General features: G+C 44.3%; 1 protein-coding gene and 1 long non-coding RNA gene across 2 annotated transcripts in view; both read right to left on the reverse strand.

The window, feature by feature from the left end:
* slc22a2 (solute carrier family 22 member 2) overlaps positions 1–9,289 on the reverse strand; it is a 33,223-nt gene extending 23,934 nt beyond the window's left edge. The window contains exons 1-5 of the mRNA XM_069930409.1: positions 8,849–9,289; positions 5,234–5,337; positions 4,993–5,147; positions 3,832–4,000; positions 3,630–3,744 (exon numbers count right to left, since the gene is read on the reverse strand). Of these exons, the coding sequence (XP_069786510.1) occupies positions 3,630–3,744; positions 3,832–4,000; positions 4,993–5,147; positions 5,234–5,337; positions 8,849–9,262 (957 nt within the window). The 5' untranslated portion in view covers positions 9,263–9,289. The remainder of the gene's footprint in view (positions 1–3,629; positions 3,745–3,831; positions 4,001–4,992; positions 5,148–5,233; positions 5,338–8,848) is intronic.
* Positions 9,290–9,496: 207 nt separating this feature from the next.
* LOC138759901 (uncharacterized) lies at positions 9,497–13,738 on the reverse strand. The gene is made up of 3 exons (XR_011355208.1): positions 12,968–13,738; positions 11,216–11,449; positions 9,497–10,396 (listed from the first exon to the last, which is right to left on the reverse strand). It is a non-coding gene; the product is annotated as an uncharacterized lncRNA (long non-coding RNA).
* Positions 13,739–14,208: the final 470 nt, after the last annotated feature.

Genomic DNA, 14,208 nt, shown 5'->3' on the forward strand with positions numbered 1-14,208 from the left:
CCTTCTCAGCCATATTTATTCCCATGCTCATGCTTGGCACCATCTCCTCTCCTCACAGCAAAATACTTGCATTCGCCTTCCACTTACCAGCCTCTGCATTCATTGCATCAACCCTCCACAATTTCCACTGCCATCAAAGAGCTTCCACCAATGGACCTACCTTCCCCTCTCATTCTCACTCAACTGCCAGAATGGGAGACTCCGGTTCTCTGTTTCATCTTCAGTAACTGCTTATAATATCTGCCAATGTACCTGCTGGAATTGTGCCTCCTCCCTACCCAGTCCCATGACCCAAACTGTCCCTCTGGGGAAGCAGTGATTCATTTATGCATCTTGTAACCTCAGTGTTCTGCATTTAGCATTCACAGTATCGATTCTTCAACATGGGAAGACCTGTTGCAGGCTCTATGACTGCTCTGTGTTCATTCTGTTGCGGTGAGCCTGAACTTCCTGTTCCCTTTCACCTGCCAGTCTGTGGCTTCCTGCACTGTTACAGTAAAGCCAGGTGCATGCTGGAGGGACAATACCTCATCTTGAGTGGCATGGTTGGCATAGTGGTTAGCGCAACGCCTTTATAGCACCAGCGATCAGAACTGAGGTTTAAATACCACGCTGTCTGTAAGGAGTTTGCACATTCTCCCCGTGTCTGCTTAGGTTTTCCCCGGGGTGAGGAGAGGAGGGCGCTCTGGTTTCCTCCCACGGTGGTACGGATTCATGGGACGAAATGGCCTGTTACTCTACTATATGTCAACATTTAAAATTTTGACATTTTAAAAAATTATGTCTGGGCATTGCAGCTTTCCGGTCTTGACATATGATGAATTCAGTGATTTTGGATATCCAATATTTCCATGTTGTATCAGAACCAATGATAGGTCACTGATCTGAAACTTTGATTGTTGCTCTCTCCATGGATGCTGCTTAACGAGCGTTTCTTGGTTTCAGTTTTCCATTCTCTGGATTTTGTATCTCAGTTTCAGCAGGTCTCATCTCCTTATTCTCCTGCTTCTCTTTTCACTTTCACTAGACGTCTCAGCTGCTATTATCCAGCCTCTCTCTGACTCTCTCAGCAGACACCATCACTACTAGTGTCATTCGCTCTCTCACGGTCCCCACCTCATCACCTCTTCTGTTTCCTCCTCTTTACTGCGACTCAAGCCATGTTTGAATGTTAACGCTTCACACTTCTGGGGAAAGGTCTTCAATTTAAAAGCAATAACTCTCCACAGATACTGAAACTACCCAAAACTAAATCCAGAATTACCCAGCCCATCTTCCTATCCCTTTGTTGAGCTTGTTATAAACCATTTTTGAAAAGTCCTGAATATAATCCAAGAGTTCTGTGCCCTCCATATTGTTTACACCACCTGCTCCCCACTAAATGACTGAGTAACTAAAATTCCCTGCTATTACCTCCTGAGTGTATTTAGATTTGACATGTCAACAATTTTCCATTTCCCAACTGTGTGCACATCTATTGTCCATTCTTAACAGTTTGCTCATTCCTTCTATGATTGCTGGTTCAACAAATTGGCAATTTACATCCTTGTGTTATGTTTAATTTACCTGTGCAACTGCAGCAGGTAAGAATTTCATTCCATCTGCACATTATGTATACAACAGTGAATTCTCTTTATCATCTTCCCGCTGGGTTTAATGGAGAAACAGAGTTGAGGAACTTCCATAACACACTTAATAACATGACAAGGTGGCACAGTTAGCACAATGTTATTATAGTGTCAGTGACCTGGGTTTGAATCTGGTGCTGTCTGTAAGTAGATTGTACGATCTCCCATGCTTGTGTGGGTTTCCTCCCATTCTTCAAAATATATTGGACTTGTAGTTTAATTGGTGTATTTGGGCAGCACGAACTCATGGGCTGGAAGGGCCTGTTGCCACACTGTGTTTCTAAATGTTTAATTTAGAATGTCCTAGCCACATCTGGTCCCTCTAGTAACTGGCTCATCCAATCGCGAGTCTCCCTCTTCCATGCGCTTTCACTAACTGAGACAGACTGTGGACAAAGCGGAGGGTCGATAAAAGGAACATTTAGCCTGGCTGGATCAAGACTGGAAAACTTTCCAGTTATCTTCAAGTCAACAGTAGAAACATTAAAACCCAGAAAATAGAAGCGTGAAGAGGTCATTCAGCCCTTCAAGCCCTCTGTATTCAAGTTGTCCCTGGTAGACCATCCATCCTAACCCTGCAAATCTTGATGAACTCGTGTCTCAAAATTTCTCTACCTCCTTCTGAGACACGTTCAACGACTTGGCCGTGATTGCCCACTGCAGTAACAAGTTCCTCAGGCTGACATCTTCTCATCTCAGTCCTAACTGCCTGACCCTATGATATGAGATTACAACTCCCCATTCTCAAACCCACAGCTAAGGGACACATTCCCATTGCATCAAGACTATTGAGACTTGTCTGAACGTTGTGTTTTGAGGATATCTCTTATTTTTCTAAAGTCCACTTAACACAGGTTTAAGCTCTCCCTGGACCATAGTTTCGCCATCCAAGGAATCCGTCTGGAAAACCACTGAATGCTCTCTATTGCAAGTATATCCTTCCTTAATAAGAGGACCAAGGCTGACTACAGTACTCCAGCATAGTCTAACCAGGATCCTGTATATTTACAGCAAGACATTCTTCAATTTTCTTGCTGTAAAGGCCAACAGACTATTTGCCTTCTTACTGCACTTACACTTTAGGACTGAGTGGCACGTACACCAGGACTAGATTTTGAACATCAACCTTCCAAATTTATCAATAGTTAATTAACACTCTGCATCTCTGCTGCCTTTGCCAAAATAGATAACTTTGCATTTACCCACATTACACTGCATCTACTCTGTATTAGTCCAGGTGTCTAAATCACCTTGAATCCTCTCAGCATCTCCTCATGCTTGCAGTCCTGTCCAGTTCTGTGCCAATTTTAACCAGACAAAATCCATCTCATCCTCAGTGCCCCTGCAGCCTGCCTGACCCTGGGCCCTCGACATCAAGGGGAAGGACAAGATTCTCACAGAGTGGAGCTTGCAGCTCTTGGCAATGCAAACCTGCCTTTTCTCCATCTCAGGAAAACAGCCAACACATTAAAGAAAGATCATGTCACTCCCTGGTGACACTCTCTTTTCCTCCGTCTCGTTGGACTGGAGGTATCTGTTCTTGAGATCAAAAACCTCTGAATTAGTTTCTTTCCTCACGTTATTAGGCTCTTGCACAGACTTTTTGTTTAGTAAAAGTAGGTGCCTTGCACAGTTTAACTGTACTTTTCCCTTCAATGCTAACGCTTCCCTCTAACACTCCCCCACATAAGGAAACTGGTGGAATTCAGTGGATCAGGCACCATCGCTCCAGCATTTCATTGTTTGCTCAAGATTGCTGCATCTGCAGTTTGGTGTTTTACTATCCCCTGCACTTTTTATTTTCATTTTTGCACTACCTGTTGTGCTACGTACAGGTGGACGTGGCTGGATAACGTGAAACAAAGAATTTTACTGTGTCTCATTCTGCGTAACCATGGACTCCACTGAATACACTTTCTCTTAACTTGGCTGCATTTCACATACCCAATCTAACTAAGAGTCTTTGAAAAGTTAATTGATGCACTATATTCAAGTAATCACCTCATATTTTTGTGAGAGGCTTTTCCCGTTGGTTTTGGCCATCTTGCGTACAATAGCCATGGCTTGAGCATTCTTGTTCTGAGAAAGCAACCACCTGGGAGATTCCGGAATTAACCTATGAATGGAATACAGCCCATCATTGTCGCAGCCCAGCCCGATGTGATTTATCCCCTTGTGCATAACCGATTTGTTCAGATATTACCAGTAGTAGGTGAGGAAGAGGAAGTTTGGAATGGTGGTTGCTAATTGCAGGTTCCTCCAGTCTGGGATAAAATAGGCAACAGCAGGAAGCAGCATCATGCCCACACTGTAACAGACTTGGTACAAAATGCCCACAGTCTTTCGGTACTCGAGAGCCACGAGTTCTGTGACTGGAACAAAAATATGGTTTTAATAATGCAACAACTTCTTCCCAAGAGAAAGTATCATGGATGGTGCTCTATGCCTATCCCTACAGGGGAAGCTACACGAAGCCACATTATAGAAGTTGCAGGTCCAATCTGCTTGCAGCCTTTGAAACAAATTTAAAGGTTTTTTTTGGGAGGGGGTGTGGGGCATTGGCAAAGGTTTTGGGGGGGGGCGGAAGTGGGGGGTTGGCAAAGGTTTGATCCTTATGGGAGTTGCCTGGATGAAATATGGCCTCCCAGATTATCCCATTCATCCCAAACAGGAATCCTAGAAAATGTCCATAGCACTATTGATAAGCAGGAAAGAATCTGCCCCTCTTTGATGCCTCTAACACCTGGTTAGACAGCAAAATGTTGTGTGTTTCAGTTGGATTCCCATTAACAAAATCCTGGGCTGTTGAAGATAATACACAGAATTGGACAAGAAACAAAATCAGAAAATTCTGGAAACACTCAGCAGGTCAGGCAGCATCTGTGGATAGAGAAACAGACAAGGTCACCATAACTCAAATTCCCTAATCCTGACAACAACTTCATAAACTCCTCTGTATCCTTTCCATCTTGATAATATCATTCCTATCGGTCGGTGATCAAAACTGCACACAATATTTCAAGTGAGTCCTCACCAACATCTTGTTTAACTTCAACATGATGTCTCAATTCTTGTATTCAGTGCCTGAACCATGAAGGCAAGCATCCCAAATGCTCACTTCACTGCTCTGTCTACCTGTACTGTATCTTTAGGTGAGAGGATACTGAATGGATGCAGGTGGGAGAGGTAGAGACAGGTTGGGAGGTGACCACTGGTGGAGGGGCATGGTCAGAGAGCTGGAAAACAGAGTGCGAGGGTGGGTGGTGAAAAAGCTTCAAAGAACTACTTACCGACTGTGCTAAAACAAACCAACAAAGACATGTGACATGTGTTACTAACATGCAGGTGAGAGTATTATTCTTACTGAGGACATAGGCGCACAACCAGCATCCTTTAGTGAATACGCCCTGGAACGTTCGGAAGATCACAAAAGAGATATAGTTTGGTAAGAAAGTAACGATAATCCCCATCACCGAAGCTACAAATGTTGCAGTCAAGAAGCTGAATTTTCTGCCAAGCCTAAAAGAGGAACAATTTCAGAATTAAATCATTAAAATGTGATCATTGCACCACTGATTTCAAATTGTCAATAGCATTATACATACGTGTCCGCCGTGTAGCCCATGATAATTGTTCCGATCATGAAGCCCAGGTTCAGGCAAGCTTGGGTCAGGTCAACCTTCCAGGCATTGGAGCACACCAGCTCAAACTGTGCAGATGAAGCAGAGAGACAAAAACTGCCGTGTATACATGCTCTGCCACTTGAGAGAGATTGAAGCAGACTCACAGGGATCCAGTCACGGCAGTGTGGGACCCATTCCTTGCCCTTTCTTCCTGCCAGGGTTCATGGCATATCTAAGGTATGGCCTGTGCCCTGGGCGCCACTTTGGGGGAGTGGGGACCACTGAACAGTTTCTATTAAGGTCAGACAAGCCATCCTCAGATAATAAAAAAAGAATTTTCTTCAGATGTACGATCTGTCGTTCATTATCATGGATGAGAAGCCATAGGATGGCCAGATTTTTAAACCACTTATTGCAAGGTGTATATCAACATAAATATCAATATAAGTAGGATATAAATTGCTCTTCTGTTCCAATTTGGGATGAGTGGCCACTGAGTCAGTTAAGAGGGAGCTCCAGTGAGCTGGACGAGGTGGGTGCTGCTGCAGGTTGGATATGGGTGCCAGTCCAGCCCAGTCACCTTTCAGCCCAAGGGGGATGTGGACTAATTCACCCATGGGGAAGGACGAATCCAATGAGAGTGTCCAAGCTGGGAGAAGAGGCACGGAGTCTTCAGCTCTCCGGTCCCTGCCACCTCCAGCTGCATGCACTGCAGAGGCCCTCCAAATGACTGCATCCCTCCTCTCCACACTTCCCATTGGACAGGCCAGCTCTTAACTGTCAAAATTTTGCTCGCTGCCCCGTCAATCGTCAGACGGCCAGTGATGCGCATCCACTGTCAGGCTACACTACACGTGGCCTGGGGAGAGAAACGGGTAAGCAAGGGGGCAAGCGGCCTGGCTGGTGGGGGTGGTGGGGGGGGGGGAGGATGGGGAGGTGGGGAAGGGGGTAAAAGAAGCAGCGTGCACCATTGTAATGCTTTCAATACCGTCACAGCTCAGCATGGGGCCACCACCTGGCCTTGCAAAATGACAGCCTGGCCTTAAATGTGCAAAAGAGCCGGGCATGGATTGGAAGGAGTGAAGTTGTGGGAGGGCCAAGATTGCAGCTGATCTATCTCAGCACCATTTTCTGTAACATCCCCCATGCCCTTTATATCCAGAAATCTATCCATTTAGTTTTGAACGTCCTCAATAACTCAGGGCCCCAGCAACCCAGGGTAGAGAATTCAAACAGCTGTATGGAATATCTTGAAATGAAATTAAATGCAACTTATTTATTTGCTCTATATCTGTGGCTCATTGATTTATTTGAGCTTCATTTGCATAGTGGGATGCAAATATTGCAGGTTTACAGATAATTGTTGCCACATCTCCAGCAGTTGGGTTTCAGTTATATTCTGTAGATCTCACACACTGCAGTGATAGAATCGTGGAAATATCCAGCACAGAAACAGGCCCTTTGGCCGAACTCATCATGCTAACCAAGTTTTCTAACTGAGCTACTCCCATTTTCCTCATACCTCTTTCCCATCCATGTAAAATATCTTTTAAAGTTGTGTTTGTACCTGCCTCTACTGCTTCCTCTGGCTACTCATTCCATACAACTATCATGCTGTGTGGAAAAAGGTGCCACAGGTCTCTTGTAGTTTCACCTCCAGTTCTGGACTCCTCTCTTCTGGGAAAAAAAGATGTGATAGTCTTCTCATGATTTTATAAATCTCTATAAAGCTTTTCCTCATCTTCCTGCACTCCAGGGAAATAAAAACCAACTAATCCACTCTCTCCTTTTTTACTCAGGCACTTGAGACCCTTCTGCTTTCGATTTAATAACAAAGTCAGGCCCCCAAACAAATCTTTCAATTGAGGCAACACTTCACCCATGAACCCGTAGGAGTCATTATTGCATTCAGTGCTCCTGGTGTTGCCTCCGCTGCATCGGGGAGACTGAATGCCAACTAACATATCACTTTGTTGAGCACCTTTGCTCTGATATTGCAACAGCAATGATCTTCCAACAGCCAATCTCAATTCCACACAGACATACAATATCTGTCCATGGCCTCATGTACTGCCAGGTTAAGGCCACATTTAAATTGAAAGAACAGCACCATATAGTCCATCTCTGCAGTTTCCAACTAGATGGCATCAACATCAATTTCTCCAATTTCTGGTATCCCTCTCCCCTCTTCTCTTTTTTCTTCCACTCCCACTTTCCCTCATCCCTCTCATTCACCCAGACTTTCCTTCCTCCAGCTTCCCACTCCATCCCCTCCTTCCTCCTATCAGAGTGTACTTTTCTCAGCCCTCTGCCCCTCCCCTCTTAGCACCTTTCTTTCCTTAACCTGCCCATCAAAATTGACAAACGCCTGTACTCCTTCGCCCCTCCACCTTCTTGGCATTCCTGATGAAGGGCTTGGACCCAAAACCTCGACTGCCTATCATGTTCCATGGATGCTGCATGACCTGTTGAGTTCCTGCAGCACATCCTTCCTATTGTTGGGTGACCAAGACTGCACACCACCACTTCAATATGCTGCACTGTTGGAGGCACTCTTCCCTCACTCTGCCTTTTCTCAGCCCCCCTGCAGGACAGCCCATGTTAAATAGTTCTTCTATACAGGGCTCAAGTGGTGTGCTGGTCCATCCACTGACCCTGGGCTCACAGACTCATTCCCATTCCACTTTTGGAGATTCTCCAGCAGGCATGTCTAAAGTCAACTGAACAGTCAGCACCACCATTACAGATGAAGTCAACCCTCCAAGTGTTTTACTTTTAAAAGTTTGGCCAATAAACTTAGTTACTTTAGTGACTCATTCGCCGGTGCTTAGAGAACAACTTCCATGAGAAATGAACTCCCTGACTTTGAGAAACAACCTGAGGTTGCTGAGTCTATTGTAGCTCCATTTGCTTATTGAACCATCTCATTGGTCATGGCTCAAGAGTTCTGTACATTTTAATGTGTCTAATCAAACTCAAAATTGACCTGTGATTAGTTTAATTTAGTTTATCACAAAATATGACACCAAACAACTTGCGGAGAGTACATGTTCCATTTTATCTTTGTTACATTCACTGTCACTACCAAAATCTTACTTTGTGGAATAGGCACACCATATTCCCTCATTAAATTGTTACTACCCAGATAAACCATCACTTAAATCTCACTCTGCAACAAATCCAGACTCTCAATCTTTAGTAGGTTACTTCAGTTCTTGGTAATAACTTGGATTGGTGTGATTCCACCCTTTAAACGCTGTGCATTAAGGAGGGTAATTAAGCAAACAATTAATACCGAGGATCAGAAAATATTACAGTGAATGACCAGAGACCGAGTAAAAATAAAAGTCTGAGAAACATCTCAGAGGAGAAATGAAGAGCAGGCGGCTTGGAGGAGCAATCTAGACATTAAGACCCAGTCAAACAAAAGCAACATTTTCCTCTGAAGATTTTGAGGTGCTCCCGATGTTGTCGGATGTGATGCCAATGGTGCTCCCAATAGTGTCACTTCAGTCCCATCCACAGCTAGAGGCTTTTACTGTCTGCTGACTTTCTAATACAGTTACAATGAGGTCTCTGAGCAAAACTGCAACTTACCTCCGTCACAATGCTGGAGTACGATCCATTTTCAAAAACCCATCCATCCTGGCACGCTGTAAGAGGAAGATCTCGGGTTTCGTTCCGGGTGAAGGGAAGTGGATTTTCACAGTTGACGGTGGAGGAATTCCAGTCCAGGTCAAACCTCTCACACCGACTGTACGAGGAACTTTTGGTACTCTCAATGGGTAATGTGTAATTTTTTTCCTGGTCCAGGGACCAGTTGCATTTCTCCCTCAGTGTGGCCACCTCAGGGCTCCTGCACCAGTGGTCGGGAGTAACAGCGAGAAACACAAAGCCAACATACAGGTAGGAGAACATGGCTGAGGGCAGGCAAACAAGGAAAAAGGAGAACTTCTGGTAGCGCCCAAATCCCCCCACTTCTTCCAGTGCATCATCAAAGGTTGGCATCATGAAGGAACTATCCTACAGGCAAAGGAAAGGAGCGAGCTGTGCTGGTGAATGTCTCTTCTGACAAGGCGCATCCCACATGCAATCATCACAGCTAGAGTTTACTAGTAAATGGGCATGGAGAAAAATCCACCAATCAGCAGTGTAGAGTGAGGTAGCCAACTTAGTAAATGAGTGCATAAATGAAATGTGACAATGAATTATAAACGGGGAAGGCATCAACTTTAATACACAACTTGGAAACAACAGCACTAAACTGATGATTAAAATAAAATGGCATTTTTTCCTCTTTTCTCAATACATTCTTACAGTTAAGCAAAACTTGTTCAGAAATTGGAACCCACTACAGTGGTTTTGTCTGTGAAAGCTTTTTTCTCTTTACAATGGGATGAGGTGGAGAGGGGTGTGGGAGGATCAGGTCAGAACTGTTGTCGACTTCTTGATGATTACATCTTCCTCCAGTGCATTCAGAAGCAAACTGAGCTCCAAGGAAAATGGACTTGCAGAATTTGCCAGTCAAGACTGTTTAGTTTCATCACAGTTTCCTCAGCTGCCTCTTTCCACAACTCAGACTCTTAAGTAGCAGCACCAAGAAGAAGAAAAAATGCAACACATTAAGATCAGGAGCAAATCAAGAAATCTGAAATCTGGAAACTGGAGGGCAGTGTGTTAATGCTATGAGCTGTGGCTTTGTGCCTAATTTTGTATGATAAAGCCATGAGCATACTTCTCCGTGTTAAGTGTGCTGCATGTGTATGCTGGTGCCGAGCCAATGCCTTATCCAGCTTTGCATCTCTGCTGGCAGGAAGTGTGGAAGGTGGATCACATTGCCAGTTCAACTAGAGATGAGCTTAAAAACCCACAGTTCCACATCACTGAGGGCCAGGAATGGTGGTAATTTCTACAGGCCCAGAGAGACAGAAACACTCACCAGAAGGAATGTCACAAACATTCTCCTTGATTCCAGCAGCTTTGATATCCCACCGTAGCCTATCTGGGGAGCTTTACCACAAAAGAAGCAAGGGACTGTCCCAACTGCAAAATTCAAACACTTAGGTGTGAACTCAATCCCTTCCGAAATGTTACACCTTGATTATGAAGATCTTCAGTAAACAAATCCACAGCTCCATCACACACCTGCGAAGAAGAGGACATTTCAGGAAACCTCAAAACTTAACAGACTATTTTCAAGAAGCAAGGCAAGTCTGCTCTGTAGAAGGCTTTTGGCAGCCTTATTGAGATATATTGTATAACATCATGAGGTGGATGGTCAGAGTCTTTCCTCCATCAATACTCCCACCCCAACCCTCTCCCACTCCCTCCCCAACCCTCTCCCACTCCCTCCCCAACCCTCTCCCACTCCCTCCCCAACCCTCTCCCCCTCCCTCCCCAGGTAAGAGTGTGGAACAAGCTTCCAGCTGAAGTAGTGAATAGGGGCTCAAATTTGACATTAAAGAAATATTTGGATAGGACCAAGGATGGGAGAGGTATGGAGGGCAATGGGACTTGGCAGAATAACAGTTCTTCATAGTCTAGATGGGCTGAAGGGCCTGTTTCTGTGCTGTCATGTTCTCTGGTTCTATGACCAGTCTTCAAGGTTCACAGTGAGGCTGGGAAAGAAAAGGCTGCTTCCTAAATCTTGGAATCTACAACTTAGTAAAAGCAGGGAGTGAAACAAAATTCACCACTGCCTTCAATTCACCAGCACAGTCTTTGGGTTGATTGAGGAATTGGGTGTTTAAAGAGCAAGTCCTCAGGCCTGGACATTTTGCAACATTACACTCCTGTTTTATTGACTTGGAAGGTACCTATTGCATTTGTTCCCCCCCCACCCCCGTCGGTTTAGCACTTGTCAAATTTTTATGATCCAAAGAAGAATCTTTATAATATTTAACCTAATTGTAGCTTAATGAGCAACCATCACAGGTAACAAAAGGTCTTGAAAACAATCCAAACCTGTTCTGAAGGAAAACATCGGCTGTGATTGCTGAGTGCCAAACTCCACGATTTCAGATTAAGCTGCAGTCATTCCTGCTGACTTTGAACTCTTGTGCTTTGAGCTGTTGACTTGGAAGACCAACATCAGAACTGTAACATACACCTACAGAGCAGTACTGCATAGTACCAAGTCATTTCATTAGGAATGGGCTGTTCAAAATTCAACTGTCAGTCACCCTTGGGGTAATGTTCCTGTGGTAAACCACAGAAAGGATGTGTTAGAACATGCTTATTGCTGACTGAGGCTCCTCCCACAGACCCCTGAATAAAGGAGACTATGCCACATACCCCTCCTCAGTCCAGGACAGTCGACCAGCATGACCGTGCTGTTGTTAATAAAAAGCCTATCAGTTTCTCTACAACTTATAGTCTTTGGTTATTGATGGTGCATCAGCTTCTCAACCCAGAAATTCAACATCATAACTTTCCTCTTTAAATTAAGAGTGGAAAATAGAGTCATACAGCACAAAAAAAGCCCTTTGTCCTATCTTTTCCACACCAACAAAAATATCCCACCCACACTAGTCCCACCAGCCTGTGCTTGGCCCATATCCCTCTAAGCCAGTCTTATTTATGTTTTTCTTAAATAGTACCCGTCTCAATCACCTCCTCCAGCACCCCATTCCATACACTCAACACACTGTGTTTAAAACAAAGTCACCCCTCAGATTCCTATTACATTTCTCTCCCCTCACTTCAAACCTATGTCATCTGGTTACCGATACCCCTCCTCCACAAAAGCTTCTCTTCATTCATCCAATCCATTCTACTCTTGATTTTGTACAGCCCTATGAGATCACCCCTCATCCTCCGGCGCACCAAGGAATAAAGCCCTAGTCTGCTCAACCTTTCCAGATATCTCAGCCCCTCCCACCACCCCGCCACCACCCCGAGGTTTGGCAACAACCTTTCAAACCTTTTCTTCTCCTTCTCCAGATTAACATCATTCCTGCAGCACAGAGACCAAAACTGATCATGATACTCCAAATGAGGTCTCACCAACATCTTATGCACTGCAACACAAGCTCCCAATTTCTAAACTCAATACTCTGACTGATGAAGGACAATGTGCCAAAAGTGTTTTTGATCACCCAATCTACCTGTGATATCATTTTCAAAGTACTATGTACCCATGCTCCCAGATCACTTTGCTTCACAACACTCCCCAGGTCATAACCATTCACTGTATAGGTTCTACCCATGTTAGGATTCAAAATGCAACACCTTACACTTCTCTGTATTAAATTCCATCTGCCATTCCTCTGGCCACCTGACCAATCAATTCAAGTTCCTGTTGTAATTTTTGGAAACCGCCTTGACTATCAACCCTCCACCATCACACTTTGCTTACAACTATGAAGTTAACTTTCTAACCATTCTGCTATCTCACCTTGGATCCCATGGGATCTAACCTTCCAGTGCAGCTACTGTGCAGAACCTTAGCGAATGAAAACGCTGATTGCTTTTCAGAGGGAATGAGAGGTGAAGGTGATAACCAAAGCATCCTCCATCTCTCTCCCCACCTTCTTCAGGAGTTCATTTGCCTTTAGTTCCCAGGTTTTTACCTGTAGCCTTTATTGAAAAAAGACAATGTTTTCCACCCCTCAGTCTTCTGGCATTTCACAAATCTCAGCCAAGACACCTGCAATTTACTCTCGAGCTTCCTTAGTGTTCCAGATATCTCTAATCGGTTCCAGGAGATTTCTTTACCTTCATATGCATCAGGACCTTCAGCGCCTCTTCATTTGTTAGACTGGCTGTTCTCAAGTCACTGTAATTGACTGTCTCAAGTTCATCAGTTTGCACTTTTTCCACAGTGAAATTAAAGTAGGCATTGAGGACTTTGTCCATCTGTTGTGGCTCCACACTAAGTTGACCACGTTGATTTCAGAGGGGTCCTATTTTTTTTCTCTGGTTACCCTTTCTTTTTTATATATATAAAAATCTCTTAGGATTATAGGTAAGAGGTGAATACCAGTGAGAGGGGGAGAAAAGAAAGGTGATAGGTGAGTGAGAAGAGGGTTGAGAAAACTGTATTGTGATAAGATAAAGGAAGTGAAGGGGTACTGGACGAAACAAGGTGTGGGTGACGCTCAGGGGAAAGAGTCAGAAACAGCTAGATGAAGGAAAGTGGAGGGGAAGAAAGAAGGGGGGAGGGGTTTACCAGAATTCAAGAAATTGATGGCTTCTGGTTGGAGGTTTCTTCCTGGAACAACAATCCAATCACTTTCCTTCCATCACACGTTCATCCATCTGGCAGAAGTCATTCATATTCTGAACAACTTCTCTTATGATGCCCCTCATTGGTTTCAAACCAAAGGTGCAGCCCTTTTGTTGACGAGGTGGAACAATGCTCATTCCAAATGTATCCCAGTACCACCATCCAACTCTTCTTCTGTTACATTGACAACTGCATTGCCACTGCTTCCTGCACCCAAGTGGAACTTGGCAATCAATCTCCACAGGATTCTCACATTTTGAACCTTGGCTGCTGAGACAGGTATATTTGAAAAGGGGAGAGAAATAATTCAGTGACAGTTATTCCAAACACACAGTGACAAAGGAGCAGTTACAACCTACAACAAGCCATTTCCTGGGCAAAGTGAGATTCCAGAGGAGAATGAAAAGGATACGCTGTGGCAGGGCCAAAATGACATGACCTGCTACAAATCCTAATCTGGTGCAATAGAAGACAGCAAGGCTTCACTCCTAGATGAACTCAATGACTTCTACACCTGATTTGACCACCAGAATAGGGAAGAACCACTGAACATCCGTGCCCCCTGATGATTCTCTTGCATCTGTATTGCCTTCAGGAGAGTGAATTTAAGGAAAACATCTAGTTCGGACGGTGTACCCATCAACATCTCACTCCAGCAGAGTACAAGTGAGAAAACAGATTTGATAGGTCTCAAAATCAAGGATACTGAATGCAGTTTTGTAGCAAATGA

The sequence above is a fragment of the Narcine bancroftii genome, chromosome 4, assembly GCF_036971445.1.
Source record: "Narcine bancroftii isolate sNarBan1 chromosome 4, sNarBan1.hap1, whole genome shotgun sequence".
NCBI classification, from domain to species: domain Eukaryota; kingdom Metazoa; phylum Chordata; class Chondrichthyes; order Torpediniformes; family Narcinidae; genus Narcine; species Narcine bancroftii.